Genomic DNA, 25,852 nt, shown 5'->3' with positions numbered 1-25,852 from the left:
CGAAAAAAAGACATCTTGTATAAACTCAAATTTAAGTTAAAAAAAACACAAGGCGATTCAAACTGTAGTAATTCGGTTTTATTTCATCTGTCTGATAATGATTTTGAAATAAAGCCCGAAATATTGCTATGTAGATTATCGTGGCCATGACTTTATTTTCGGTTTACTAGATGTCTTTTTTCGAAGTATTGCGGACTTGGTTTTTTAAGTCATTTGGTATCGTCATCATCCATTTAAATGTTCACCCTTGTCGTGCAAATATAAAAATGTTTGACAATGAAAAACTGCACTGTACGCGATGAAAAGTTGAGGGATGTGTTGGAAACGCACTGCTTAGCTATCTTAACACTCTTCACGATGAACTGTCTAGGTGTACTTGCTACAACTGGTTTTTGTATTCTTGTCTGCCATGAATTTTAAATACCTTTAAAAGTAATCAATATGTAATGGATTTCGAAAGACTGGAAAGGCTTTTGTCCAAAGGTGAGTGTGATCGTGATTTATCATGTTGTGTACAATTCGCCGTGTGTGTATGTGTTGGTTTTTATTCATTTAATGTAGTGTTAACCATCCCAATGTGCTGAACGGTAAATTTGTGTTTCGCCCAACTTGAGAAAACAGACAATCGACAACAATTCCAGTCGTGAATCTAGAAGAGCTCATTTTCACAATGCGCACGTTCGAATGTCATATTTATTACACACACGACACAGTTACGCACGATATTCTCGCCAACATAGGCCAGCACAAACATGCTAGATCTGTATGTGACTAATTACTCTGTGTCTTGTTTAGAAAAAATGCCCGGGAAAAGTGCCTGGATCAAACAAACGCTGTCTGAAAATTGAGATCATTTTGAGATCTTGCGAGCATATGACAAGCATCAAGCATTCCGTTCCGCCTGATGAATAAAGGTGTCGACACTTATTGGCATTTCTGCCTCGTCCAATAACATGAATGTTGAAAGTTTTGCAATTTTACAATGCGAACTTTTGTTTTCCATTTGCGCAATGCAATGTTTCACAAGACAATCACTCCGCAAGCTTCGCTGCTTTTCATCGGGCGGAGAGAAGGTAGCGAAAGGGACTGACTGACATTGACTTTCGACCGTTTCGCAACATGATTTTTATTAAAACCTGTGAGCAATTTATTCGTCATTATTGCATGAAAATATGCTTTCATAAATTTCATCAATATCATAAATTTACGAAATGCGTGCCTTTTGATGTGTGTAAAACGTCAGACGATTTATATGCTCACGTGTACTTGTTATGAAAAAGTCGTGCAAATGTGCAAATTTTTTCACATCGAATTGTACTCTACAATGTACTCCACTGTACAAGCACAGCTACCCGTAATCACGTGATTAGTGTTGCTTTACCTGGGCACGTGGGTCGTTGTAATTTTTGTCCTCGTGTGTGTGGAATTTACTATGATTTCTACGTTTGCTGCTGGGTTTCATCGTTTTATATTATTTTAAACTGTATGGCGTGAAATTATCGCACGGATCCTTTCCAGGTTTTTATGAGAAGTTACTTCGAAGGCCATTTTTAACCTCGATTGACACGGAGCTTTGTGTTGAAATTTACCGTTTGTCACGCTCGAATTTTCATTGTCTCATTTGGTGTTTTATTACGTTTTTCCAGCGCCTTTTCGCGAATAATCAATGGGGGATTTAAATGGTAGGTTTTGCATGTACTTTACGAGCGATAACCATAGGATTTTCGTCACGGCGAATTTGACGAGTGTGCTCGCGTCAGGCGCAACAGATTTCATTCAATACAAACGAATCGATGCCGTGCCATCTCAGTATTTCATAAGGCGGTTTGTCGTTTTAGCCCGTTAAAAATACGAAAGAATCCTCATGCGAAAAATGAGTTGATGCCTATGCAATTTGAACGATGGGTAAGGAATTGTCGACGTTTTTGTTTACCAAAAGTTATATGCAAGAGAGAGATCGTACACGTGTGCCTAGAGGCCAGTTTTTAACTTTTTGCCGTTGGACTGCCTCTTGTACTTGTAAACAACTATCCGGAATTACTTATTTTTACTTAGAATTATATATAACTGTGACAGTATTAAAGGAGATTTTGATATATTCGTGAAATTATTGCTGTTTGTATGGCTGGCGTTTCTTCTACAACTTGTTGTGTGTTGGCGTGACTTCGCTCGAAACATTTTAACCGCTTTTATGTCGATTTATACTAAATGTTTTCTTTTTTAGGTCAGGAGTTCATGGGTTCATCCGGCCAGAATTCTTTACCTTTAAGGTATTAATGTACAAACTCAATTCGAGCATCCGAAATCGATTTGTAATCTTGATAATTAGGAAATCGTTCTTAAAAAACGTTGAATTGACGTTGTATGTTGAAAAGACGTTGTATTGCCTCCTAGCGCTGTTTTCGGATGTAAATATTTCCCTTTATATTTGAGCTTGTGTTGGCGCTTCCATGATGGCCTACCGGAAAAGGCGATATTTTTAAAAAACGTTTGATAAACTATGACACTTCCCAATTCAGCCTGGCCCTTTGGTGGAGAGGTCAAAAGTCAAGAAGTTTTCACTCCTACCAGGATGAACAAGGAAGGAGTAGAGAAGTGTGACCATTCATGCATTATTTATTACCAAACCTGCATTGATCTGGTCACATTGCTCCTTCCTCGTTTGAAATGTTAGATGAGTGTCCAAGCACATCTGGTAATAAAAATTTTTTATTAAAAATTACCAAGTCTGGTCACGCTTGAGTAACTTGATTGTAACTGTGGTGGATGAGGGACATGTGGGGTCAAGATGTATTGCCAAACCTTGGCTGCTGGCTAAAACCTTGTTGGGCAATCTAATGAGACAAGTCAACTAGAAACTCACCGACATTAGGAATGCAAAATTTATCCAGCAAATCTCTATTAAGTTTTTTGTTTGATATGATTTGTATTCTGTTCATTAGAAGTATCTGCCATTCTTTTTGAAAGTTTTCTTTTGTATTGCACTAGCATTGCCCTTGAAGTGAATTATTGTTATATTACTAAATATTGAATTTATCTTGTAATGTAATGCAAAGTAAACTTCATATGTTTGCTATTGCAGTAAATTCTCTATGCATTGCAATATGTTTAAATTTTTTTATTTTGATGTGCAACTTTTGGTTTGTTAAAAGTATATTCCCTTGATAAATGTGGTAAATGAGGTAAGCAAGAACAAACTAATGAAGAAATGCATGTTATTTTTCAGGGGAAGGCTTCAGGTTTCAAAAGTTGGTCCCAGTTTCAATTGGCAGGTATTTATTAGCTTGGGAATCTTGTTGATTTCGGGGTAACTTTCAAAAAATGTTTATCATCTGTTGTTTATTATGATTAATAATCACCCAAAGTGAATAGGAGTAAGAAGCAATAAAGGGAAGAAAAATTTACTATCATAAATTGCTGAGGATGTGTAGTGTTTTACTGACTTGAGATATGATGATGATAAAATTAACAAATAATTTGGTTGAAAACGTTCAAAAACCAATTGATTAATCATCCAGTCATACTAAAAATTAGAGTTTGGCTTACACAATATTCATTTGCTATTTGATATCAAGTGTTCACTATGATTACTTAATTTCCCAGGCATTTCAAACTCATTTGGATTCCTATGGCCAGATCTTGAAAACATCATCTCAGACGGATGACGGTATGTATGTCATATTTGAACTAATGAATAAATGAATTTATTTTGACATGCTGGCCTAGTCAATCGAAGCTGATTTCCATGCTTCTGTACCAATACAATTATATACAACTGCAGGCTGGCTACACCGATGCAGAGATAGCATTTGTGTTAAATTGTCAGTCTGTCTACATTCTTCAAGGGTAGTATGAGTGTTACAACGCACAACTGCAGGCTGGCTACACCAATGCAGAGATAGCATTTGTGTTAAATTGTCAGTCTGTCTAAATTCCTCAAGGATAGCATGAGTGTTACATCTCAAAACTGCAGGCTGGCTACACCAATGCAGAGATAGCATTTGTGTTAAATTGTCAGTCTGTCTACATTCCTCAAGGGTAGCATGAGTGTTACATCTCACAACTGCAGGCTGGCTACGCCAATGCTGAGATAGCATTTGTGTTAAATTGTCAGTCTGTCTACATTCCTCAAGGATAGCATGAGTGTTACATGTCACAACTGCAGGCTGGCTACGCCAATGCAGAGATAGCATTTGTGTTAAATTGTCAATCTGCCTACATTCTTCAAAGATAGCATGAGTGTTACATTTCACAACTGCAGGCTGGCTACACCAATGCTGAGATAGCATTTGTGTTAAATTGTCAGTCTGCCTACATTCCTCAAGGATAGCATGAGTGTTACATCTCACAACTGCAGGCTGGCTACACCAATGCAGAGATAGCATTTGTGTTAAATTGTCAATCTGCCTACATTCTTCAAAGATAGCATGATTGTTACATGTCACAACTGCAGGCTGGCTACACCAATGTTGAGATAGCATTTGTGTTAAATTGTCAGTCTGTCTACATTCTTCAAGGGTAGCATGAGTGTTACATCTCGCAACTGCAGGCTGGCTACACCAATGCAGAGATAGCATTTGTGTTAAATTGTCAATCTGCCTACATTCTTCAAGGATAGCATGAGTGTTACTTCTCACAACTGCAGGCTGGCTACACCAATGCAGAGATAGCATTTGTGTTAAATTATCAGTCTGTCTACATTCCTCAAGGATAGCATGAGTGTTACATCTCACAACTGCAGGATAGCTACACCAATGCAGAGATAGCATTTGTGTTAAATTGTCAGTCTGTCTACATTCCTCAAGGATAGCATGAGTGTTACATCTCACAACTGCAGGCTGGCTACACCAATGCAGAGATAGCATTTGTGTTAAATTGTCAATCTGCCTACATTCTTCAAGGATAGCATGAGTGTTACATCTCACAACTGCAGGCTGGCTACACCAATGCAGAGATAGCATTTGTGTTAAATTATCAGTCTGTCTACATTCCTCAAGGATAGCATGAGTGTTACATCTCACAACTGCAGGATAGCTACACCAATGCAGAGATAGCATTTGTGTTAAATTATCAGTCTGTCTACATTCTTCAAGGATAGCATGAGTGTTACATCTCACAACTGCAGGCTGGCTACACCAATGCAGAGATAGCATTTGTGTTAAATTGTCAGTCTGTCTACATTCCTCAAGGATAGCATGAGTGTTACATCTCACAACTGCAGGCTGGCTACACCAATGCTGAGATAGCATTTGTGTTAAATTATCAGTCTGTCTACATTCTTCAAAGATAGCATGAGTGTTACATTTCACAACTGCAGGCTGGCTACACCAATGCTGAGATAGCATTTGTGTTAAATTGTCAGTCTGCCTACATTCCTCAAGGATAGCATGAGTGTTACATCTCACAACTGCAGGCTGGCTACACCAATGCAGAGATAGCATTTGTGTTAAATTGTCAATCTGCCTACATTCTTCAAAGATAGCATGATTGTTACATGTCACAACTGCAGGCTGGCTACACCAATGTTGAGATAGCATTTGTGTTAAATTGTCAGTCTGTCTACATTCTTCAAGGGTAGCATGAGTGTTACATCTCAACTGCAGGCTGGCTACACCAATGCAGAGATAGCATTTGTGTTAAATTGTCAATCTGCCTACATTCTTCAAGGATAGCATGAGTGTTACTTCTCACAACTGCAGGCTGGCTACACCAATGCAGAGATAGCATTTGTGTTAAATTATCAGTCTGTCTACATTCCTCAAGGATAGCATGAGTGTTACATCTCACAACTGCAGGATAGCTACACCAATGCAGAGATAGCATTTGTGTTAAATTGTCAATCTGCCTACATTCTTCAAAGATAGCATGATTGTTACATGTCACAACTGCAGGCTGGCTACACCAATGTTGAGATAGCATTTGTGTTAAATTGTCAGTCTGTCTACATTCTTCAAGGGTAGCATGAGTGTTACATCTCGCAACTGCAGGCTGGCTACACCAATGCAGAGATAGCATTTGTGTTAAATTGTCAATCTGCCTACATTCTTCAAGGATAGCATGAGTGTTACTCACAACTGCAGGCTGGCTACACCAATGCAGAGATAGCATTTGTGTTAAATTATCAGTCTGTCTACATTCCTCAAGGATAGCATGAGTGTTACATCTCACAACTGCAGGATAGCTACACCAATGCAGAGATAGCATTTGTGTTAAATTGTCAGTCTGTCTACATTCCTCAAGGATAGCATGAGTGTTACATCTCACAACTGCAGGCTGGCTACACCAATGCAGAGATAGCATTTGTGTTAAATTGTCAATCTGCCTACATTCTTCAAGGATAGCATGAGTGTTACATCTCACAACTGCAGGCTGGCTACACCAATGCAGAGATAGCATTTGTGTTAAATTATCAGTCTGTCTACATTCCTCAAGGATAGCATGAGTGTTACATCTCACAACTGCAGGATAGCTACACCAATGCAGAGATAGCATTTGTGTTAAATTATCAGTCTGTCTACATTCTTCAAGGATAGCATGATTGTTACATCTCACAACTGCAGGCTGGCTACACCAATGCAGAGATAGCATTTGTGTTAAATTGTCAGTCTGTCTACATTCCTCAAGGATAGCATGAGTGTTACATCTCACAACTGCAGGCTGGCTACACCAATGCTGAGATAGCATTTGTGTTAAATTATCAGTCTGTCTACATTCTCAAGGATAGCATGAGTGTTACATCTCACAACTGCAAGCTGGCTACACCAATGTTGAGATAGGATTTGTGTTAAATTGTCAGTCTGTCTACCTTCCTCAAGGATAGCATGTGTGTTACATCTCACAACTGCAGGATAGCTACGCCAATGCAGGGATAGCATGTGTGTTACATCTGAATCTGGCTTCACTCCTACAGGAATTGTCTAAATGCTAGAAAATTAAACATAGTTTTACTTTCTTTGTTTGAGTAAGGCACTTCCTCCTCGCCTTTGTGGAACTAGTCTTTGAAGTGTAGGCTTATGGAACTACGTACCCAAAATCTGAGCTTTATGGAACTAGTCTCTAGTCGACCTCTCAAAGAAACATTGCAATACGTATGTGATGGGAATATCAGAAAGGTTTCTGAATGCAAAGCATTAGATTTAGATAATGATTGAAATCATTCCTGGGAAAGACTATTGAAAAATGCGAGAAAATTTCAGGTATCGGAGCTATTAGACGACTAAAAATGTGTAGAAAAATTGACAAAGATTAACTTCTTGCAGTATACAACGCTTTTGTACAGCATTCTTTAACTATTGCTGTAAAATTTGGGATATACGTATTTGGAAATATTTTCATAAAAATGGGATGGCAAACACTTGAATATAACAACGAAAAAGAGAAATGAAGTCTTAAGGCCCGTTCACACGATCGGATTTGTTCAATCCGACTGTTTCGGTTCCGACTTTTAGTTGCTTGTTCAGACGGTCTGATAATTTTGTTGATATCTATATTCGTTCAGATATTTAAAGTCGTGGGAGCAGACATTATGTTATCCAGTACATATATCAATATATTTTGCGTATTTTTATTATTTCCAAGTCTTTTTCACATGTAATGTTTTGCACCAAATCTTGGAAAGTATTGAGAGTGAGAGGCTCGGGACTAGTCGGCTTTCTTTGAGAGCAAGTTCAATTTTCATCCGATTTTTCAGTTTGACGGATCCGACTAGCCGAAGCTCACTTCATATTTGTTCACACGATCTGTTCTTTAGGATCCGACAAATCGGATCTTGTGTTTAAACGACCGAGGTCTAAAATGCTCTTCAAATCTATTTGCTCCTAAAAGCATTCAAACACCAGACTACGATCTTTGAAATGTTTCTGGCACCAGTGGTGGATCTACCGTACTATAATAAATTATCGAATTCTAAAGAATATTTACACAACTAAAGTAATCCGAATAAAGTGTTTTAAAATGACAGTTGATTTTCAGTAATGTATTGTGACCTGTCTTGGATCTGCTACTGTCTTTCACTGTCTGCCTACCTATGCCTATCCCTCGTACAAATATGTTGAAAAAGAGCTTCAGTCACAGTGGTGTTCTTGCATGGAATTCCGTACTATTTAATGTCAGAAAAAGTAAATCGGCCACACGATTTGAAAGAAAAATCGCTTTTCATAACGAGCAAATGTAAACATTCTCACACGTAGTATAGTTGGTTTGTTTTTCATTTTGTCTTTTTACTTCGACATTATCAATGTATATTTTTTTGCATGTTCGCGCCCATCGTGGAAACCAGCTTTCGTCGACGTTGTAAGCGTGTTTAAATAAACTGCTGTTCATTCATTCATCCATCCATCCATTCCTTTATTCGTTCAGACAGTCATTTGTTCGTTCATTCTTTCATTTATTTATTCTTTGATTCATTCATTCATTCTTTTATCCATTTATTCATTCCATTCATTCAGCTTGAATAAAATTCTGAAATGCGGAGAAGGAGTTTTCCTTGTGTTGTTTTGTCACTACGTTGTGATTAATGTGTATCTTCTTTTTCTACTGCCAGCAATTCTCTATTTTCTTTATTACCGCTTTCTAGATGACCAATCCTTGTTGACATGTTTTGTTGAATTTGCTGACCCAAGTTGCGCAAAAAGGTATCTTGAGAAGTCGTAACATATGTTTGTTCCGGCCAAATTCATCACGTTATCTTTATCAAAAAGTGCAAACTTGCTAACCTCGCCGTTATTGTTGTTCAGAGCTGCTGATGATTTGAACGGTATCGATTTTGATGGAAGCAGATTAGAGGTGAGTGGATGTGATATTAGAAACCTGGGGAAAAGCACTCTCTACTATTGCCCAAAAAGAACAGATACACTGCCTGCAAAATCAAGTAACTGTCCTTAATATCATTACGGACATAATTACTGGAGTAACTATTTACGAATTTTTGTTATACGATGACGAAAAAAATGATAGATTTGAAACTTTCCATCGGTGTTTGAACAAGCTTGAAATCACGTAGTGTTCTTCTAATTGTACTTGTTCAGTAAGTATACTTCATTTAGCATGGATTGTTAACGATTGTTGGTTGTCCGTGTATTTTGTCGTAGCCAAAATTGTGCAACGTTTCATCGCTACTTTTTAGTTTTAGTTGCGCTTGTAAAAGTGAACAAAATAACGACTTCCAATTGAGCTTGGCATAACAGAATATATCAATATGCTCGACCCCCCCCCCTCCAATTAACGTAAGATTGACTCCGATGATTGTGTGAATGCAGAAAAGGATTGAATAATTATGCAATTGAAAAAGCTGCAAAGTTTGTGACAATATAAGTCAGGTTTTGGTACTGCTATGTACCTTTGGATCGCTCTTAATTGTTTTTGAAATTTATTTTTTTGCTAGTGAGTGAGCACCTATGAAATTTCTAGGAAGGTCCCTGGGATACCTTTTGGTATACTGTTAAAATTTGATCTCCGGAAATTTAATTTAAGGATTCTACGTACCCATAATCCTGCACACACAAGTTTTAATGCGTCTCCTGGTACGTTTACAGAAAACCGCCCCTTCGTCGCCCCTAGAGTCCGCCTCTGAATGAGCTCTCTTCTTTGCCTTTCTTATGCTTTTGTATCCTGCCTTGCTTATTTGTATTTTTTTCTAACTACTGACTTAAAAGTTTGCTTTCTGCTTAGTATCTGCATAACCTGCTACGTTAACAAAAGTGTCCATCGTCTTGAACTGACCACGATTGCTAAACTGAGATTTGTTATTTTTATAATGAAGCAATTCACGTTGCAAAATGGTCGATGTGGCTTGTTGAGACTGAAATTAGATTGTTCTCCACTGAAGTTCACTCTTTCTGGATTGTAAAATTCACTCTCGCTATGATAACTACCATCTGAATGCATTTTGCTTTCTCCTTGAACAATTTACATGGCTTTTATATCAATTTTGGAATTTATATCTCGTAGATGATCAATTGCATACTTGCACTTAAAAAATGCGAGTGTTTTTGACCACGTAATTCACTTCTGATCATCCTTTCATAGTTAGCTTACTTCGAGGAAGAGAGTAAGCCCGCTTACGATGACATGGCGAAGCAGCGACTTCGTGCCGGTGGGAGGAACAGACCGCGGTATAATCGTCAAAACAGTCATGCCAACATGCCTTTGAGGTTAGTGTTTTTTGAGACTCGATGATTAAATGGTCATCATTTTCACACCCGTTGCCGATGAATGGAAAATATATGTGTATGAGATATGTATTTACATCTTGTAGCCATGTGTTATATGAACCTTGTTGTGAATCCGGGGGTGGGTGTAGGCGGTTGAACTATCCCAGCTTTTATGAATTATCTATAAAAAGTCGGTTCAGAAATGACAGAGGAAGAAAAAGTTGGTCCAGCAGAAATAATGGCTATCTTTCTATTAAGTACTTTACAAAAATTGGACACAGAGCGTAGTACCCCAGTTCTTTTGGATGTGCCCCGATGGGATGACGAGATGTTATAGTGGACGACGAGAAAGTGTAATTACACATGCTGGACAAAACACGTTGCAGTTGTACGATTACATCATTCGCGAAGAAAATATCATATTAACTTCTCATTTTAGTGCCGTCAAACGAAGTTTGACTTTCTACGCCCGCGTGATAACCAATTTTGTACCACTCTCGCCTAGCCTTAACACATGACATTTAAATTCATGACTTGTGACTGCGTTGTAAAGTAGAATCGTTTTAGTCGTCGACTCAACTAAGCACGATTAGCGTTGAAAAACAAGCTAATAGACTTTTTGAATGCCCGTATTTTCCTGCAAAGTGAATTCTAAAGTGCATTCTTTCATTTACTGTACGGAACTACAAATTGGAAGCAGTTTAGTGTTGGATTAAAGATTTTGTATACTAAAAGTGAACATCAAGCAGGATTTACTAAAAAGAAAAAGTGACTAGTTTCGAATTGACATGCAAACACAATCGCCATGACATTCAATCTGATGTTACAGAATTTTGATTCCTGCTGACATGGTCGGAGCTGTGATTGGAAAAGGCGGAGAAGCCGTCCGTAAAATGTCAAGCAACACGAATGCTAGGTACGTCTTTCATTCACGTAAATTGTTTCAACTCCTGTATGGTCGTTTTGGGGTGGGAGAGTTTATTTAAGTTTGGATGAGATTTTGGTTGCTTGTACGTGTTGCCGTGCCACGTCAATCTTTTTTGTTATGTTCCTTTGTATTTTGATGGGAAGATTTTTGTGGTGAAATTGGTGCCTCTTTCCACACCTCCCCTAAAGCCATCCCTGCGTGCCGTTGTACTTATGTCCCAGAAACTTACGCGGATTAATTGTTCAGTTGAATTTATTGTAACAAAGCTTCTTGCGGTTTTCCTTAAGGCTGCTAGAAATATGCCGAAGTTTATAGAAAAGATTGCGCATTGTGATTTTTGAACTCTTTTTGCGAATCGTATTGGAGAGCACAAAGCTTTGGTTAACTGTTGCTCTATACACAAAGTGTAAATGTTTGTGCAATTAACTTGTTTTGCAACGCACCCAGAAAAAAATGCTTCGATATGATAAATATCTTTATTGAATAACTGAATGCTATTGTATTTCGTCCATCTGAAGCAACTCTCAGTTTTGAAGTTTATTAGTGATTTTTTCTTTGTTTTGCTTGCAGAATTGATGTACATAGAACTGTTAATATAAACGGCTTCAAGGTTGGTCATTAAACATAACGTCACAGTTTACCTGAGATATCACTTATATGATCGTGACTTGCCAGCTTTTCAAACCTTTCAAGCAGCGTGATGACAAACAGTGGCGGACGATTTTTTAATTGAGGGGGGGGAGGGTCCTCCAAGCCTGAGATTTCTAGGAAGATCCTGGGACATGCCTTATAGGTATATTTTTAACATTTGATCTTCGGAAATTTAACTTAAGGATTCCTACGTACACATAATCATACGCTCACAAGGTTTGCCTGTGCACATATTCCTACACTCACAAGAATGCATCTGCTGGTACGTGAAAAGTACAGAAGTGTATCAAGTAGTCATTATCTAACATCACGGTTATGTTATGCAGTTGTGATATGAGGGATTTGGCGTAATATTTTTAATCTTTCAAAACTATTGGGAGGTGGGCTCAAGCTTCGCCCCTATCCCTACTCTACCCCTAGTGTTCGCCACCGATTACAATGCTGTAGGTTTTCGTCAATTCATTGCATTTTTATGAGCATCTAGATTCTATTCAAAATTGTTTATTCAGAAGCTGATGGAATGTTGCTACTTTTCATATAAAATTGTGTTACTGCCAATGAACATTGTTGGATGAACTATGAATTATTCGTTTTCGACCATGCATGTCTTTTTTTGTTAGTACGACACGATTGTTTTGTAAAAGTACATGTTTCAAGAAATGTTCGTAAAATGGCTGGAATCAGAGAAATCAGACAAAGAGTTAATCTTGTTATTATTTAATTGTAGGCTTGCATATTACATCCGAAGTAATATAGCTATAGCCTCGGAGAAAATGAGTAAAAACATTTTAAATGCGTAGAAAAACGATCTTTTTCAAAACAGTCGATTTGAGGCTTCCTATTTTGAAGCAGTGTACGCTTGCCCGATTGAAAAATCCTTTGCTGGAAACTTTGCACGTTTGGTTTATTCATTTCCTGTTTTTGTTTTCCAAGCCTGTTACTATAACCGGTCAGTCCGAAAGACCTGGGGAAAATTGCAGTGCTGCATTTAGAGAAATTCACCAGAAGATCATCGAAGAAACGAAGAAAAAATTGGATGGGTATGATGGTTGTGTTAGTCTATGAAAGCAGTAGTTGCCTTCACGCGAAGTCAGACTTCTTTTCATGCGAACCACGTTCAGTGACCGAACTTTAGTCGTTTTTTCGGCTCTCTATTCTGATTTCGGAAAGAAATCGTTCGAACGTGGAGTTGTAAAACGAAATATTTCCTCATACGTATTTGTTCACTGTCGCATGTTTGCAAAAAACTTATCGTCTTCTGTATAAACGACTTTAAGACCGTACTGCATTAATGTGCGTTTCGTATTTTTCATTTTTCAAAGTAACGAAGAACAGATTAGTGTACCCATGCGAATGCTTGCGCCGGATTTGCTCATGGGACGTGTGATTGGTAAGTTTTTCTGATTTTTATGAATTTTAATTGTTTTGGTTATAACTATGTTTGCAGCTTAATCATATTGATAATGATAATTTTAATTAGTTTTGAGTTGCATCATCTGTTTGAGGTCAAAAATGTTGAAAATCTTCACCAGCATGCGTGTGCTATTTTATGCTGTTATACTTGCGCAATAAAATGACGTACCTTTTTACTCGGGATACCGAAAATAAGCCCGAGTTTAAGATGCGTTTTTCCAATCGTTTTTCAAAAGTATTTTTCATTACTTTGCCACATCAATGTTCACCAAGTCTGGCACAAGTCGAAAAGGCCTGGTCACACACGTGACGTAACATGTTTGCCTTTTTATTTCCGAGAATAGTGAAACTTTAACGGCCTATGTTTTCAAATAAAGCACCCCTTGGGCGCAATAAATATATACTTTGTAAGGTCGTAATTATGGTCCATGCTCAGAGCCAAGAATAACTGTAGAATTGTCGTGTAAATGCCGTGCACGTGACGGGAGAATCATGTTAGGGTACCTCGAAGCTCTATCCTATGGGCACTATTTTTCCTTGTACAGTGTCATAGCAAAACTAAGGCTCGACTATTTGCAAATGATACAAATATATTAAGTGCAAATTAGTCCACGACAAAACTTGTTGATGCAGTGAACTTCGGTTTAGAAAACCTTAAAAAAGAGGCTAACATCTAACAAACTCAGCTTACGTAGATATAGCTAAGACAGAGTTCATACTACTTGGCTCGAAACCACGTAGATGTAGCTAAGACAGAGTTCATACTACTTGGTTCGAAACCACGTAGATGTAGCTAAGACAGACTTCATACTACTTGGCTCGAAACCACGTAGATTGTAGCTAAGACAGAGTTCATACTACTTGGCGCGAAACCACGTAGATGTAGCTAAGACAGAGTTCATACTACTTGACTCGAAACCACGTAGATGTAGCTAAGACAGAGTTCATACTACTTGACTCAAAACCGATGATCGGAAACACACCAGACTCAGATTTAAAAATCAAAATTGACTACAAACCCTTTCACTAATTAGAAATTGAGAAAGCGTAAGAGTTATAATTAAGCAGCATCTTTCTGAAATGGAAAGAAAGACCTTCTCTCGGTAAACTGACATGGGGGGCAGGGCAAAGTAAAAAGGATGTATAAGCTTTTACATAATCTTAGTCCAAATTCACTCACTCCGTTCTTCTCTTAGTGAACTTGCAGTCTATAACCTTTCAATTAGTCTCATTTATCATAAACACGTACATTTGTAGAAATGTTTTATGTGTGGCGGTGCATTCCTTTGCATTTCAATTCCAAAAGAATTACGAAATTCTGGGGTGCACGTCACTAAACTCTTTTCAAAAAAAGATCGCTACCTGCAATTGACATTTGACAGTTAAAATGTAGATTGAAATGTGTACATGCATGTGAACACCTAGGTACTCGTAAACAGATGTTTTATTAATATCGTTTCGTTCGTTGCGAATACTTAGATTGCATTCTTGTAATTTCTGTGCATACCTGCAAAATAATACTTTGTAAATTTATTTTGCACTCCTCATTGTTGTATTCTATTCCATTGTATTCCTTTCCATTCCAATCTTTTCTTTTCTTTTCCATTTCATTCTATTTCATTTTATTGCAATCTACTCCATTGTCTTATATTCTATTATATTTCATTCTATTCCATTTCATTATGTTTCTTTCCATTCCAATCTATTCTTTTCTGCTCCAATTCATTTCTTTTCTATTCCACAATTCATTCCTTTCCGTAATATTCCATTCTATTCTATTCCACTGTACTCCATTATATTACATTCTACTTCATTCCATTCTAATCCAATCCATTCTACTCTATTCTATTCTGTTGTATTCCATCCATTCTGTTTCATTCCGTTATAATCCAATCCATTCTATTCTATTCAATTCTGCTTTATTCTGTACCGTTCCATTCCATTTATTCTATTGCATCCATTATCGTCCATTCCCTTCTATTTTATTTTATTCTATTCTGTAAAATAACGACGTTTTTTATTGAATGTCGTTGCTCATTAATTTAAATTTCACAGGCAAAGGTGGCAAAAATTTAAAAGAAATTAAAGTAAAGACCAGTACCAAAATAGATGCAACCAGGTAGGCGGCTACGACAATGAGGAAAGAGTCATGAATTGACGAAAGGAAATGCTGTCCCCGCTGAATTTTTTGGATGCATTATAAGCACCACACAAAAGGAAACTCTCCTCCCTCCCAGATATATTTTTAATTCTAAATGAATAAATCCCAAATGATTAAACACAGCGCTACTTAAACTTAAGATAACTTGCTCACTACCTTGGGGAATGAGGTCTCTGGTGTTTAAAAACGGTATCGTCTCTTGAATTCAAAACCACCCAATTTCTAACAAAATTAGCACAAAAAAGTAGTGTCGTCAGTTTCATTAACCGTTCGAAAACATTCGTTGGTAATCGTCATCGTGTAGAGCAGATTAAAGATTGCCCGGATTACCATATCAAAATATTACAATCGCATTTGGACTTTTAGAGACTGACTTATAATAATTTGTTATGAGGGTGGGACTTTCTTTTTGTGTGGTGTTTAGAATGTTAAATTTTAATTTTTTATATATGAAGTGAATGGTTCGAACCCGGGAGTATCAGGACTCTCCTAACATGGACGATCTGCTTCTACAAAGATGTTTTGATATAGGTTTATAAAAGTTCGGATTTCATGCAAAACACTTCACACAGTGGCGTGTTTGGCGTAAAACCAGAAATCCAATTCAATTTACTTCATCCGCCCCCATTATTTTTCATTTAGAGATCCCGTGACGCCCGTATTCAACGAAAGAATTATAACGATCGAGGATCCCAGTTTAGAGAATCCCGTAGAAAAATGTAGCAACGCGGAAGAAGAGATCAGTAGAATTCTTCGAAAGAGTTATCAAGACGACTTGAACAACATGGCCAACATGAATGGTCGCATGGGACAGGTAGTTCTTGCATCAACTGAAATGTTAATATGGTCTTTTACTTGTATAACGTTTCATGTTTGCTATAGAGTGTAATGGGACCTTTTTCTAATCCTTATCTAATGGCAATGATCGCTCAACTGACCGGAGGACGTGGTTTCAATGGAATGGTACTTATCTTGGTTTTATTACTAAAGCTAAAGCCATTTGAATATATTTGATGTAGCTACATTTTTTTCGCCCTAGCCTCCAGCTTATATGGCCAATGGTATGAATCCTGGTAATTTTATGGGTGGTCTTCCTTCAAATACTCACCACACATCAAGTCAAAAGGTTCGTGCTGTATTTTTTCGGCCGATATGATTGCCATCAAGAGATGAAAATTGAAGTCCTTTGCAATTGTCATGCGCTCGTCAAGGCGATCATCTACAATGGTACTGTAAGGTGGGAGGGGGAGGGGGGTGCTCTAGTTTGGATGATATTTTGGTGGCTACAGTCAGACCAAATCATATTTCATTTGAAGTTTTTATGATACGAAATTTTACCACAGTGTTTTTGATTGCATTGTAAAGTCCATTTAAAATGACTTAATGACTTCTACAATAGAATTGTGTTCACAAATTCTCGTACATTACACTGCTGTGAATAAATTAATGATTGGAAATTTACTAAAACCCAGGGCGCGTGAATACGATAAATTATAACAAGAAGGTGGATATTTTGTGATAACGTTAGACCATTATATGTTCTGAAATCATACGTGCCCAACTCCTTTAATGGTCATACGTGGAATCACATAATACTAAAGGATTGGTTAGTTTAGTATTTTTTGTAGTCTTGTCCTTTTTTCCGGAAAACTGGACCAAGCTGAGAACAACCTCTCTATGGAAGGACGCTAAGCGGCCGAATGTGCGTGCGCAGGAATAGCTGATGATCTTTTTTAAACAGGCATGAAGCTGAAATGAAACTTATTTCAGACCAGAAAAACGACAACAAACAGTCAAAGGCACACGGCCGGATTAAGATGTGTGGAGGCCCGTGGCATCAAAAATACGTAAAGGCCCCATTTCCCTTACTCTAAAGGCCATGGGCTGCCAATTTTTCCAACAGCAAAATTTAAATATAAATTTCGTAAAACATCTGATAAAAGTATAAACTTGGAAGATAGCGTGTAAAGCATTTGCATTCGATGATTGAATGCTACTTGGGATAGAGTACTTAATGGGATTTGATTCCGGCAGTCTTTGATAAGTTCGTCAAAGTTAAAGTGCCTATATCACCCTCTGGGAAATAATCTATTTGGGTAGAGTTTATAATTTAAGAACATTTGTGATATATTTTATAAGGCAAAAATTTGATCTTCCTTGACTTTTTGGGCCTCACAGTTCTCATTTATCGTGTTTGACCGTAAGGTGCTGTGACTGTGTCTAGTTCACCTAACGTGTAACGTACATTGGAGAACACGCTGCTTTTTAAGGCTGTAGAATTATAGTTTGATTCAATAATAAAGTGCACAATACAACAAAAGATAATGAAATACATTCCTCGACTTTGCTACAAATATCACTATAAACTTAAAACTATAAACTATATCTTCATAAACTAAAATCGATCTAACGAATAAGCAAAATATTTTTCCTTGTTCTGTAAAGCAACAATGTTTAATTGTCCTTTGAATAATGTGGAGGCCCTTATTTGTGAAGGCCCCTGGGCAGCTGCCCAGTCTTACCCATTGGTTAATCCGATCCTGGTGGTCAAAGGAAATCTGCACGACTGTGCACCTCGATGAGTGTCTGTTGTTTATTTGTAGATTGAAAAAATACACATAGCCGTTCCAAAGAATTCTGTCGGTGCTATTATTGGTCGCGAAGGCTCCGTCGTGAACGGTATAAGACAGTCGTCTGGTGCTTCAGTTCAAGTCTTGAATAGTGACGAAGATGCCATGGAAACCCTTGTAGAGCTCCGCGGCTATCCATATCAGTTATCCATGGTGAGTAAAAAATAAGTTTATTCCATGAACAATTGTACAGTACCATAAACACATCGTTTCCATTTCCTCGAAAACAAGAATCGGTAATTTAAGAATTAAAAACAATCTGCTTTCTCTTTAGTTGATCGAAAATAATTTTTAACATAAAAAGAGGAGTTTGGACCAACACTTAAACTTAGTGGTCCATCTTTGTTTTAAATGCAAGCACCGCTTGCAATGGCACCATGTATTATATCTATTGCTTTGTGGGTGGGGATGGATCAGCGATGGTTTGCGGGAGGGGGGGGCTCTAGTTTGGATGAGATTACGGTGGCTTCTTCTATACGTAGCAAGTCAGACCTGAAATCTTATTATGATTGCAAGATTTTTGGAATTTTTCTTTATTAACTCTAATCACAATTGCGTTTTCTTAATTGTTTTTTATATTAGTATTTTAAGGGAAATTGGCGCTGCATGTGGACCCCATTAGGATCCCATAGCCAATGCCAGGACCCCGTTTTGTCAGAACAAAAGCTTTCCCAATTTGAGATAAAAATTGGTTTTCCAAGTTGTTTTTTTCTCTCCGCTGTTTTCGATTTTTTCCATGACCCTCTCCAGCCTACTTTATAATGTTGTAAATTGAGTATTTTGTCTTCTGCCTCTTTTTCATCAATACTTTTTTTTAAGAGAAATTTTGAATGCTCCGTAAGTCAATACGATCATAAAGTAAATCAATATTTACGACTGTTGTTGTAGGCCGAAGGAGCTATTTTTCAAAAGATACAGGAACAAGGATTTGCTGGTCATCCCAATCAAACTGTCCAACTTCGTACTGAAATCAAAATTCCACCCGAGGCTGTAGGTCGAATAATCGGTAAACGAGGATCTAAGGTAAATTTGACGTACGATGATCATGGCATTTCCAAACCTACAGGCAGTGACGTAGCCAGCCCGCAAGTTTCGTCTTGCTATGTAAATATTTTGGTGTTCTCTCACTGAGAAAAACAATAAATTTCTAAAGAGATGCACTATGCTAATGAATTGAAATTTACACAGCACGCACAGAATGATAATTATACAGAAGGGTCACTCAGATGTGCACCGCTTCCTCATGGCTGCCATTATTCCAAAAAGATACTTAAGGTTTTTCACTTGTTTCCGACCACTGCAATTACATGACGTCATATACTCGTCGTGAAATCAAAAGTATTTCAATATAAGAAACGACGTTGGGTCATTTTAGTGATTGGGAACAAGTGAAAAACCTTCATCGAACCAACTTGCTGAAATAATGGCGTCCACTATGCGCGGCACAGCATGCGCGAGGACAACAACATCAAAGGATCCGATACGAGTCACCTTCTGTATATTCGATAGCACAAATTTTCAAATTTGTAAAAAAGGTGTTTCTATTTGTCTTACGACAAAGAAATTTCGTAATCTTCGAAACAATATTTTATTTCAGTGATTGCTCAGTTCGAATCTTACATTTTTTCTTCTTTTTAAAAGGCTTTATAAAAGTTTTAAAAACTTGCTATCCAATGGTTAACGCTATCCAGGCTTCGTGCAACCGGCCCCAGGGCTATAACAAAATCGATAATTGAGGGTGGGATGGGTATTCAAATTCATATATGCATGATATGCCGCTATTGCCCGATTCAGTTGTTTGTAAAGTCAATTGTTTGCTCGTGACTCAACGTGCATGTATGAATATGAACCCCCCTTCCCCTCCCCCACATTTATCGAGCTTCCAACGGGTCTGTTGCCGGGATCCCCTGAGCGCTGACAGCATGCTGTAAAAGATTTGGTCGTGTTACTTTTAGCAAACAAATTCAGCAAATTTACGTTTGACTGCTTGTACTTTGCGAGTCGCCATGCCATCTTGGCAATATTTTCCACCTAAGCCCTAGCCAGGCGTTCTTGACATCGACGAAAGGTTTTCTTTTGGGAGTAGAGAAAATGGCTTGATTTTGTGTTTGCCCTTTAACACATTCGTATCGAAGAGAAAACTGTTTGCGTCGTTTGCAGTTACGGATTGATGTAGATTCGTGCTAACAACCATGAACCAAGTATTCTGAATAGATAATCTGCGGAGAAATAAGGAGAGAGTATTATGTCTCTGTAATTATAGGTAAGATCATTGCAAGGACGACACAGGGCTCTCGTTGAAGTCCCGCGTACTATTGATCCCGAGGAAACTGAGGTCATCGTCCGCGTGGTCTCGGATTATCTTGGTAGTCAGGTGAATATCGACCACTTGCTGGAGTGTATTTGTAGAGTGCCCCGCAACTGTAATAGTGTACAGTGTGCCTAAAAAAAACCGGAACGCACAGAGTTGCGCATACATATTGAATTAGTTTGCTCCATACGTAAATTAAACAGTATTTTAATGAAGTTGAAATTGGTTTCAAGCATTGACAGGCCGTATTTTCATTGGAGACAATGGCTTTTCAATGTATGAAACTGATTTGCTTTTCATGCTCAAACTACTTGTTTTACCACCCCAAAATTTTGGCAACTATCCTCAAACTATTTGTTTTATCATCAAGAACCGCTTCTTGAACTGTACTGTACAGTTGTCTTCAGTTTAAAAGTACCCGAGAAAAGTTCTACATACAGAATTCAATTCACTTGTTTAGTTCGATAATGCATGGCTTAGTCCTTAGGAATGTCCAAGCACATCAGAGCGGATCTGGTAGTATAAATTACCAAGTCTCGTCATGCTGCCTTTATCGGTTTTCTCGACCTACTTTTACTCATATTTCAGAGAAGTTAGGGGGTGTTACGCTTCCTCCTCCACCCACACAACACTCCTGAATGTGCGCCCTGAGATTGTCGTGTAGATTCTGATACGAATCTTCTCTTTTTTCTTAAGAAAATGTAAAAAGATTTATTGAAAAATCATTTTTCAGGGAGTACAGACAGAAATTCGCGAAATCGTTGCCCAAGTCGAAGCCCAGCAGAGGAAATAACTTGGCTCACCTCGACGTCTTCATTTCTGATCATTTTTTCTTTATCTTGCTTTTGCTACCCCCATCTTATTTCGTGAATATAACCGGTTGTATTTTCTTACCTTTTACTCTTTTTGTTGTTGTAATTTTAACAAATCAACTTTGGTAAAATTGTTTATTTCTACAGCTTTATCGACGTGTTTACCTTATATATCCCATATTAATCTGTAATCTCTTACACAGAAAACTGAATTCTTTGTAACATTGTGCATGTAATATAATGTACAAAAGATCGTCTTTGATTTGCGTATTTTCTTAAGGGGGTGGTGACCGTAGCTCGTGCATATTTTCGTGCGTTGTCGGAAACCGTTTGGTTGCTATAGGTGGCATCGTGTTCTACCATGTAACGAATTGTGAAAGAACAATTTTATGAGGAACGTGTTACAAGATAAAAAGTTAATGTGCGTCTTAAAAGGCGGGTAACTTTGTCAATCTTTGGTAGCAAGCACGCAAATTTACTTCAGCATTCAGTACCTCTGTGCATGCGCACAGGAGCGGATTGGGGAGGGCGGAGCGTTTCGGGCGGTCAAGAGGGGTCCCGCGGTTTAAGCATAATCGTTATAATGTACAAGCTTAAAATTTACCACCAAGAATTTAAGCGAATTTAGGATGGAAATGCGTGCTGTTGAAAAATTTATCTCAGTCTATGGAATGTCGTAAAGAAAGATATGCTGAAACATTTCCAGTGTTACTTAATATTGCTTGTAAAGTAGTGAACAGCTGTGCCTGCCTTAAGGCGTTAGTTCCTGTTCTCTTATATTCAATATCGTTTGAATGACCTACATGCTACATGGAAAAGCCCAAGTGCCATTCTGGAAATTTTGCGAACAAATATTCAATAGCAATGAACCATGCAACAGACTCCATCGCAGACATACTTTCTTTGTAGTGCACCTGACCTTTATTTTTTTTGAACAAATATTTTTCGATAAATTTTAAACTTGGATTAATTGTTGTGAAAGCATTGTTTGAATTGGCCATGAAATGTTGACGTTAGGCCTTGTGAATCATTCCACAAAATTGCGTAAAATTGCCGCAATCTTGGCTCATGACGAAGTAGTCGCCTATGGAGTCTGGTGCGAAAAATGTGACGTAAATCCGGGTAAAATTACAATCCTATCCATCTTATTATTCTTGCTCCAAGTCCGGGAAAAATGTTATCCAAAGTTAAGAAAATTAGAAAATACTCCAAAAAACAGATAGCATTCGATGTTGAGCGCATAGCTCGACTGGCCACCACTGACCTCCGATGCATGAGGTCCTTGGTTCGTCCCGATGTCGCTCACGGTATGGGGTTGTAGATTGAGGATTGTGTGCAGGTGGGAGGTTAGGAGGAGATGTATGCGCGATCTGTTTGCCCTCAAAATTCCTGACTATAAAAAATTTGACACTCTACTCGTAGGGAGTCATAGAAAAATTTGATCAAAAGGCTTAGTTTTTTTAGGCAAAAATTTGTGCAACAGACCTTTTTCTTTTTTTATTTGCTTCACTCTCCCTTAGGGGAGCGAATTATTCTGAAAATATACTCAGTGTCGCATTCCATTCTCTAAAAACTCAGCAAGAGATTACCATTTGAACACTTCATGCGCATCATTATCTTCGCTGTACCTGTTTATTTTACTATCCTGACGCTCAAGTATGCACACCCGATTGTTGCAAGTCGAATGCTCAACATACAACTGACCCCCGAAGGATATACGAACCTAACACCTCTGCCTGAAAAACCTGCTACTACACCACTCAACCACAGAGTGCGTTGAAGGTCGTTGGAAAATTTAATGTATATATTTCTGATATGAACAAATTCATGCAATAAAATGGCCATTAATAGCTTGACCAGGATTGTAGAATGTTTAGAGAGGAAAATATAAAAAAAAACATAAAGGTTAAAATAAGGAGTAGAAGAGTATAGGTATAAAGATTGACAGCTTAGTATAAATGTTAATATAAATCTGTTCACACAATAAAAATACACTTGTAGTTACTAGCTATAGGTAGATATACAATCATAGTTATCTTCTTTTAGCGGCTGTTGTCAAAGCTAGTTTGAATATACTTAAAATGTCGTATGTCGTAGTTGAATATAAGGATGACACATTGCTGGCTTGATCCCTGTGGATCAAGCTTTGAAGCAGCCATATATCTTGTTGAAACATTCCAGGAATTGGCTGTAAATAGCGTCTTTGCATGATGTTACGAGTTCTATTTGCTTGCTCCTCTATGAGCAAATGATCTTTGATATAATAGGTAATACAATTTGCCATCGTTCCAATGTTAAATCTTGCTATTGCCATTTGATTAATATGGTGCGACTCCTAGAACTGGTGAAATGATCAACCATATAATTAAATTTTCTTTTCTCTACCACATATTTCACGGTAGCTATTATTTCCTAAACGCGGCCATAGCTCCTCAATGTCCAAATGTTATATCCAAATTCATCTCTATAAAGACAGTAAATCAGTTGTAAGAAACCACTGTGTATATTGGGACGGCGTTCTACAATATTTTGTCTGTTACATTACACTGGCACTCGATGTGATATTTTCTATCTAAACAGCATGGCTATCAAATGCTTTGATTTGATAAGTTTTATCCAATGTTAGCTTTTTCTCTTTTGAATGTTGATGTAATTTCGCGTGTACAGTTTATAATTTGCGTGTCATTCTCGTCGAGCACCCTTCCAGTCACTACTTTATTCTTCATTAACATCAACTTGGTTTTCTCTCCACGTGGGTATGTTATCTACACTTCTTGCTGTTAACCAGTTTGTACCCAAGTCCTCAATCGCTCCTTGGTCAAATTCAATTTCTCTATTGCTCTGCCATTGCATTTTTTGTTGTTGATTTCAGTTCCCATTTGATCTGCATGGGTTGTTTTATAGTTGCACTTTTATATGCTTTAGTATAACGAAACACAAATGAATCCTACAGGACCTTATTTGTATGTTTTATGATAATGTTTTCTCTCGCAACTGAGTGTTTTTTTTATTTATTGCTTGGTTGTTGTAAAAGAATTATTTAATTTATAAGTTGATGTAATTTATTTTTCTTTCGGTCCATTGATTGTCATTTAACTGAAAATATAGTAGGTTCATCATCTTTTGAAAGTCCCTGCCATGCAGCACCATTGTGCTCGAGTTGCGCTGTTGGGAATATGTTCTTCCTGTTGCGCAAATTATTTTAAATATAATGTACATAAATGACATGCAAATACAGTACACATCACTACAGAACCAATTACCTAAATACACATTCACACCAACAGTAGGGCAGTAAGTAAGACTTAAAAGCCAGTTCACTTTCAAAAAAACTTAACTGAACCGGGTCTGACTTTTGATTGTATGAATACACACACCCCTACATAATTGTCTATCTTTTTGTCCACTTTATGATTATTTTTTGTTTATATTCTTTCCAACCTTGTGTCTACCTTCATGTCTTATTGTCTATTGTTTTATCCACCATTTTGTCAACCTTTTTCTTTAACTTTTGTCTACATTTAAATTTACCTTTTGACTACCTACATATCTTTGAGTTTACCTTTTTATCTACCTTTGTGTTTACCTTTTGGTGTACCTGTTTATCTACCTCCATGTCTTCGTTTTTTGAAATATCTTTTTGACAACCCGTGTGGTGCGTCTCTTTTTTTTGTCTACTTTTTTGTCATAATTTGGTGTCTACCGTTTTGTCTATTTTCTTTTCGATACCTTTTTGTCTATCTTTGTCTTTAAGTTTTGTATACCTTTTGATATGCCTTCTTTTCTACCTTTGTGTTTACCAATTTCTCTACCTTTGCTTCTACTTTTGTATCAACTTTTCGATCTACGTTTATCTACTTTTTCTATCTTTCAAAACGTCGTCATTCATATAGGAAACGAAATATGAAAAAGTCGTTATTGTACACAGTGGCATAGGGCTCTCTTGGTTGTGGTGAACCTGAACAGGTTTACTCATTTTAAAACGTAATTATTTGTCGTCAAACAACAAAGGGAAGTACAACAAAATAGATTCGTTCCTGAAAAAGATTATGACTTCAGTAAATTTTTCACTAGGCTGGGCTTTTTCGACATGCCGTAATCTCGAAATTTTAAATGAAATTAGAATTCAGTATTAAAGTTAAGTAGTGTAAGACAGGAGATACATGCAGGAGAAAACAAAGGAGAATGAACTATTGCCTCATTTGCTTTCTCGTTCAATCGTCTGCTCCATTTTTCTTTTCCCTTTCTCCACTTTTTCTTTAACAATCGCTGAGATGGTCGGATCATGATCAAAGGACTTTTGTCTTTCGGATTTGAAGATTGAGCGAGGCTACGATTGACAAATGTTAAAGTATGGAAAAATTTATTGACTAAATGGTATTAGTGATATTGATGAACGTCCATTATAAAATGCATGGATTAATGGAAAGAACCGAAAAATTTCCGACATTTCAGCAAGGAATGCCATTAAAAAGTTTAGGAAGCAGATATTTACTAACGAGGGAGATGACGTACATGATCTAAAAACGACCAGGGCGTTTATTAAATTTAAACAGTTCGAAGGGGGGGGGAGTCAAATGAATACAAAGCGTTTAATACAGAGTGGCGTTCATATCATTTCTATCAATTTGGTGTGAACAAAACAAACAAAACTAAGACTAATAATACGGTTTTTTGAGCAGAATCCACAACCCACTATTATATTGATTTAATAGCAATGTGGTGGGTGTGTCCATTACAGACGGAGCAATTAGTAGAGAGAGGCGTGTAATAAAAACTCGCTTTCGAAGGAAGG

At 37.5% G+C, this 25,852-nt stretch overlaps 1 protein-coding gene across 3 annotated transcripts; it reads left to right on the top strand.

Moving 5' to 3' along the window:
• Positions 1-1,386: 1,386 nt before the first annotated feature.
• LOC124439528 (insulin-like growth factor 2 mRNA-binding protein 2) lies at positions 1,387-21,310 on the top strand. Of its 3 annotated transcripts, XM_046989778.1 has the most exons (20): positions 1,387-1,518; positions 1,647-1,682; positions 2,225-2,270; positions 3,227-3,272; positions 3,604-3,667; positions 8,576-8,633; positions 8,736-8,784; positions 10,027-10,151; positions 10,981-11,067; positions 11,650-11,689; positions 12,664-12,770; positions 13,053-13,120; positions 15,199-15,262; positions 15,947-16,118; positions 16,187-16,267; positions 16,344-16,430; positions 17,908-18,087; positions 18,823-18,957; positions 20,198-20,308; positions 20,979-21,310. In XM_046989778.1, exons 2-20 carry the CDS (start codon positions 1,667-1,669, stop codon positions 21,036-21,038), a joined length of 1,596 nt encoding a protein of 531 aa, XP_046845734.1. In that variant the 5' UTR covers positions 1,387-1,518; positions 1,647-1,666; the 3' UTR covers positions 21,039-21,310. The 3 variants fall into 3 exon arrangements, with proteins under 3 accessions (XP_046845734.1, XP_046845726.1, XP_046845743.1); XM_046989770.1 differs by having other exon boundaries at positions 1,387-1,682; XM_046989787.1 differs by lacking the exons at positions 1,387-1,518; positions 1,647-1,682 and adding an exon at positions 1,887-1,905.
• Positions 21,311-25,852: the final 4,542 nt, after the last annotated feature.

This window comes from Xenia sp. Carnegie-2017, unplaced genomic scaffold (genome assembly GCF_021976095.1).
Source record: "Xenia sp. Carnegie-2017 unplaced genomic scaffold, XeniaSp_v1 HiC_scaffold_1, whole genome shotgun sequence".
NCBI lineage: Eukaryota > Metazoa > Cnidaria > Anthozoa > Malacalcyonacea > Xeniidae > Xenia > Xenia sp. Carnegie-2017.
The sequence above is the reverse complement of the archived record's forward strand: the minus strand, read 5'-3'. Positions and strand labels throughout refer to the sequence as shown.